This window comes from Gekko japonicus, unplaced genomic scaffold, assembly GCF_001447785.1.
Source record: "Gekko japonicus isolate JY-2015 unplaced genomic scaffold, Gekko_japonicus_V1.1 scaffold1068, whole genome shotgun sequence".
Taxonomy (NCBI): Eukaryota; Metazoa; Chordata; class Lepidosauria; order Squamata; family Gekkonidae; genus Gekko; species Gekko japonicus.
The window spans coordinates 171,889-176,492 of record NW_015168079.1 but is presented as its reverse complement, the minus strand read 5'-3'; the positions used below and the strand labels follow the sequence as shown (position 1 = coordinate 176,492).

The 4,604-nt window shown below is 47.7% G+C and overlaps 1 protein-coding gene across 4 annotated transcripts in view; it reads right to left on the bottom strand.

The window, feature by feature from the left end:
• Positions 1-4,604, bottom strand: part of MYBPC2 (myosin binding protein C, fast type) — a 106,491-nt gene that overhangs the window by 60,594 nt on the left and 41,293 nt on the right. For 3 of the 4 annotated variants that reach the window (XM_015414680.1, XM_015414679.1, XM_015414678.1), the window contains exons 5-6: positions 2,778-2,852; positions 98-246 (exon numbers count right to left, since the gene is read on the bottom strand). In XM_015414680.1, the coding sequence (XP_015270166.1) occupies positions 98-246; positions 2,778-2,852 (224 nt within the window). Of the gene's footprint in view, positions 1-97; positions 247-2,777; positions 2,856-4,604 lie in introns of all 4 variants that reach the window. The other variant, XM_015414681.1, reaches the window with a different exon arrangement.

Sequence of the window (4,604 nt, the reverse complement as noted above, 5' to 3'; positions counted from 1 at the left end):
GACGGGCTCCACATCCATCACTATGAGAGAGCAGATATGACCTTAGCAAGCCCTTAACTTCTCTTTCCATAACCTTCTCTTTCCGCAGAGGACTCACGTTTTTCTCCTTGTCGAAGCTGTCCTTGAACTGGAATCGCTGGCCGCTCTTAATACCCAGCTCCAGCCATTTACCTTTGAACCATTTCACCGTGGGTTTGCTAGGGAGCTGAGCCCCATCCACTTGAAAGGAAATGGTCACATCCTTCCCTGTATAACAAACACACAAAGGTCAGCACATTCACCCCTTGCCAAATGCATATTATGTCATCCCCTCTCATCCAACCCAGAATATTTTTGGTGGGAGGAAGAGCGGACTTTGTAGGGGAGGAAGCTCAGCAGATGGTGTGGAAAGGACCTTCTATGGTACAGCCACATAAATTCTCCTCAGTTAACCCAGAATAGCTGCCATCCCTGGGTTCTAAACTCATAAGGGCTATAAGAAGGAGAAGAACAAGAAGAGTTGGTTTTTATACCTGGCTTTTCTCTACCCTAAAGGGGTCTCAAAGCGGCCTACTATCACCTTCCCTTCCTCTACCCACAACAGGCACCTTGTGAGGTAGGGGTGAGAGAGTTCTGAGGGAACTGTTAGGACTGGTCCAAGGTCACCCGGCTGGCCTCATGCTGCTCTTAACCATGCTGGGATCCCACAGCTAGTGCCAAACTGGATATGACAAGAACAGCCATGTTTGGTTGGTCATGCATCTGCCTTGAGGCAAGTGGTCAGTTCTAATTTCCCCCCACAAAAGGTATGTGTGAGCGAGGGAAACAGAGCCCTGCCCCTTCCCCATGCCCTGTCACTGCTGGCCCAACTAAGCTCACTTCCAGTTCCTTAATCCGCAAGCGCATGAATCACCAATATGGTGGCTCCCATCCATTACTGAGCACGTCATGGCTACAATTTAAGTGTGGTGAAACATTTCTGTTGGGGGGGGGGAATGGTGCTACATCCAGTGACATGAGAAAAAGTGACTGATCCCATTCACGCTTGTCTTTATTTGAGGCTACAGTTAACGAAGGATGAACTTGGCTATGTGACTATTTGAAGCAATATTCACAGGTCCATTTAGCTCAATCTTAATGACTCTTGATTTCAGGGTCTCTGGCAGGGAAAGATCTTTCTGAGCATGTGCTTGCCTAAGCAGGGGTCATTTCCTGCAGGAGCGCACAGGAGCGGAGCTCCGGCAGTAAAGAGCCCAGAGGGCGGGCACATGCAACAAGCCCCGCCCCCTGCTCCCAGCAGCCCCGGGCAACAAGGAGCAAGAAGCAGCCAGGTAGGTTGCAGAGCCCCCCCAGTTAGCAATCCAAAACAGTCCAGTGGCACCTTTAAGGCCAAGGTTTATTCAGGTACAAGCTCTCCCTCCTCTGTGAGGGCAGATCTGCGCGTCCCCCCCCACTCCCAATAGCTAGCAATCCAAAAGAGTCCAGTGGAGCCTGAGCAGTGGGTGTTGCCTTCTGACACACTCCCGGTGATGTCAGGGGGTGTGGCATATGCAAATAAGTTATGCTAATGAGCTCCTGCACCTCTTTTTCTACTAAATGACCCCTGTGCCTAAGACTCTTTAAGTGGAGATGCCGGACACTGAACCTGAGATCTTCTGCAAGCAAACTGTGTGTATGACCCCTCCCTACTTAAGAAGCTTTATTACAACAAATCCAACTTTCTTGTACTCTTTAGCCACCTTCCATGTGATCATATAAGAGCAGCTAAAGATGGATAACTAATTAAATAGTCTTATGCATGAGGACTTAGTTGTCTTATAGTCCAGCCTAGCCTATTCTCGGCAGACCTTGGACACTAAGCAGGGTTTGCCATGGTTAGTATTTGAATGGGAGACCACCAAGCAAGATCAGGGTTGCTTTGCAGAGGAAGGCAATGGCAAACCACTTCTGCTCATGTCTTGCCTAGAAAACTGCACGGTCCTCGGATCACCATGATTTGATTGCAACTTGACGGCACAAAATTATTATTATCATTATTACCATTATTATTATGACCTGAAGCAGAATTAAAAAACGAGGAAACCTCCATCACCTCCAATAACTGGGAGCAGATTTTCAGTGGAATCAAAACTGCTGCACAGCCCCCATATCCTCAAATACCTTCAAAAAGTACCTCGAGCCCAGAAAAGGACAGCCACAATCTGGTCATTTATGGAAGTTTTTATAAGAATGTCTCAACACAGCAACATCAGGGGGGGGGGGAAGTAATTTAGGATGGGTACAGGCATATCTAATTTTAGCAGTGAATCTGCCACGGAAGCACACTCATTGCATTTGGGACACATGGATCTCCCTCCATCCCGTGAAGACCAAGGGAAATCTGTTCTTCTGTTTATCAGCAAATGCCAGACACACATGGTGCTGATTGGCCAGCGCCTGTGTCAGTTACGAAGTCACATTCCCCCCACCCCCTGCCCAAAGCGATTTTTAAACCTTAAACAAAAGTGCAACCAAACTTGCACATATTTGAACACATAAATCTACCAGGTATCAGACACCCCGATCAAGCCAGATGAACGGCCCATCTGAAGCACCAGTTGGGGACACAGTGTTGGATCTAGAGGCTATACAAGTATCATAGCAGGAGCAAAGGCAAGGAGAAGCAGAGCTCACCCTGTAGCAGTAAAACTTGTGTCTGCTCCCACTTGAAGGTATATCTGTAGGCAACCTTGTTTGTAAAAGGAGAGTCTAATGTTGAGAGGATTTTGCTGCAATACAGCCCCCCTCCCCCCACTTACCAGCCTCTACTAACACATGTTCTGGCTTCTTGACAAACAGCCCATCCGACTGACTTGAGGGTTCCCCTTGGGTTTCTGGTGAAAAAACATGGAGACAAAGAAAGAAGGAAAGCATCTCATTGCTGAGCCTGGAGCAAAACGTGTGCTACTGATAGGGGGCACTGGGCAGGAGATGGGGCTCTCTCTGCACTTGGGGTTCTGAGGAGGTCCTGTGGAAAGACCCCTACCAATAATACCAGAAGTCACATGAGAACTGGCTTTCAGCAGAAGCCAGATTTGTTCAGCACTGACTGGCTAGTTCTTGTATCAGTTTCAACCCCACTACCACAGGAGTGAACCTCCCATGCAACCCCCCAGCACAGAAAGAACCTCAGATACTTGGGCAAGGGGGTATAATTTCTTTTTGTGTGTGCGTGTGATTAAAGATTTGGGCAAGGGGGTATAATTTCTTTTTGTGTGCGTGTGATTAAAGATTTTTTTAATTAAAAGAAAGAAGAACGAATAACAAATAACAGAGAAATAACAGGACAAAGAGAGGGAAAACTATATAAAATAAAAGGGGGATTCCGATTTCCTCTGCGACAAACATAAGCATGATTACAAAATATTCTCTTACTCTATGTTTACGAAGAAAAGCTCTCTTTTCCTGTTGTCTAAATTCCTTATTCATCAGACCCACAAATCATCAAATCATTATCATCTGTTTCACACACAAAAAAAAAGTCTATAAGGGGTTTCCAATCAGCAATAAACAAATGTATTGTCTTTTCTCTAATCAGTGAAGTACGTTTAGCCATCGCTGTTAAGTTCCAGCACCTTCACCAACCATTCCTCTACTTCAGGTAATATCGGACTCTTCCATTTTTGTGCACATAATTAATCTCGCTGCAGTTGTCATAGATGAACACAAAGTTCCATGACTTCTTTCCAGGGGGTTCATTTTCTGTCTGACTGGTGCGCTCCTATCCTGCCCTTCCTCCAAGGTGCTCAGGGCAACATATGTGATTCTCCCTTCTCCATTTTATTCTTGTCACAATCTTGTGAGGTAAGTTATTGGCCCATGGTCACCAAGCTTCCTTCATGACAGAATGGGGACTTGAACCCAGGTTCTCACAGATCCCATCCCAGTACTAACCACTATATCACACTGGGATCTCACAGCTAATGGGGGAGCCAGTAGGCAGCACCAACAGATGGTAGCTATTCCATCCACCTACAAAGTACCTCTAAGGACCTAAAGTTATGTTCTACTTTTGTCCTCCCCCAGGACTTTCCATCAGACATCAGCTGTGAGTTCTCCACTGAGGCAACTCAGTTCTCAAGCATTCAGGCCCCTGATTTAGAAAGGGGCTGAACAACATGGGGAGAAGGGACTTCTTCATCCCCCCCCCCAGCTGTTTTCCCAATCCCAGGAAGTGTAATTTACACTACAAATCACTGGGAAAGTAGCACCTCCTGGGGCTGTTTGGGCACAGGAAAATGGCTCAAGGGATAGGCAAAAGCCCGTTTTCCCTTTACGCCACAGTCCCAGTCCTAGGGTCGTCAACGTCCAAGTGGGGCCTGGAGAGCTCCTGAAATTACAACTGATCTCCAGACAAAAGAGAAAATGACTGCTCTGAGGGTGGATTCTGTGGCAGTATAGCCAGGGGTCATTTTCTGCGGGAGCGCACAGGAGCGGAGCTCCGGCAGTAAGGAGCCCAGGGGGCGGGCACATGCAACAAGCCCCGCCCCCTGCTCCCAGCAGCCCTCAGTCGGGCCACGAGGAGCAAGAAGCAGCCAGGTAAGTTGCAGAGCCCCGCCCCCGCGCCCGCCTCAGAGGACAACCTC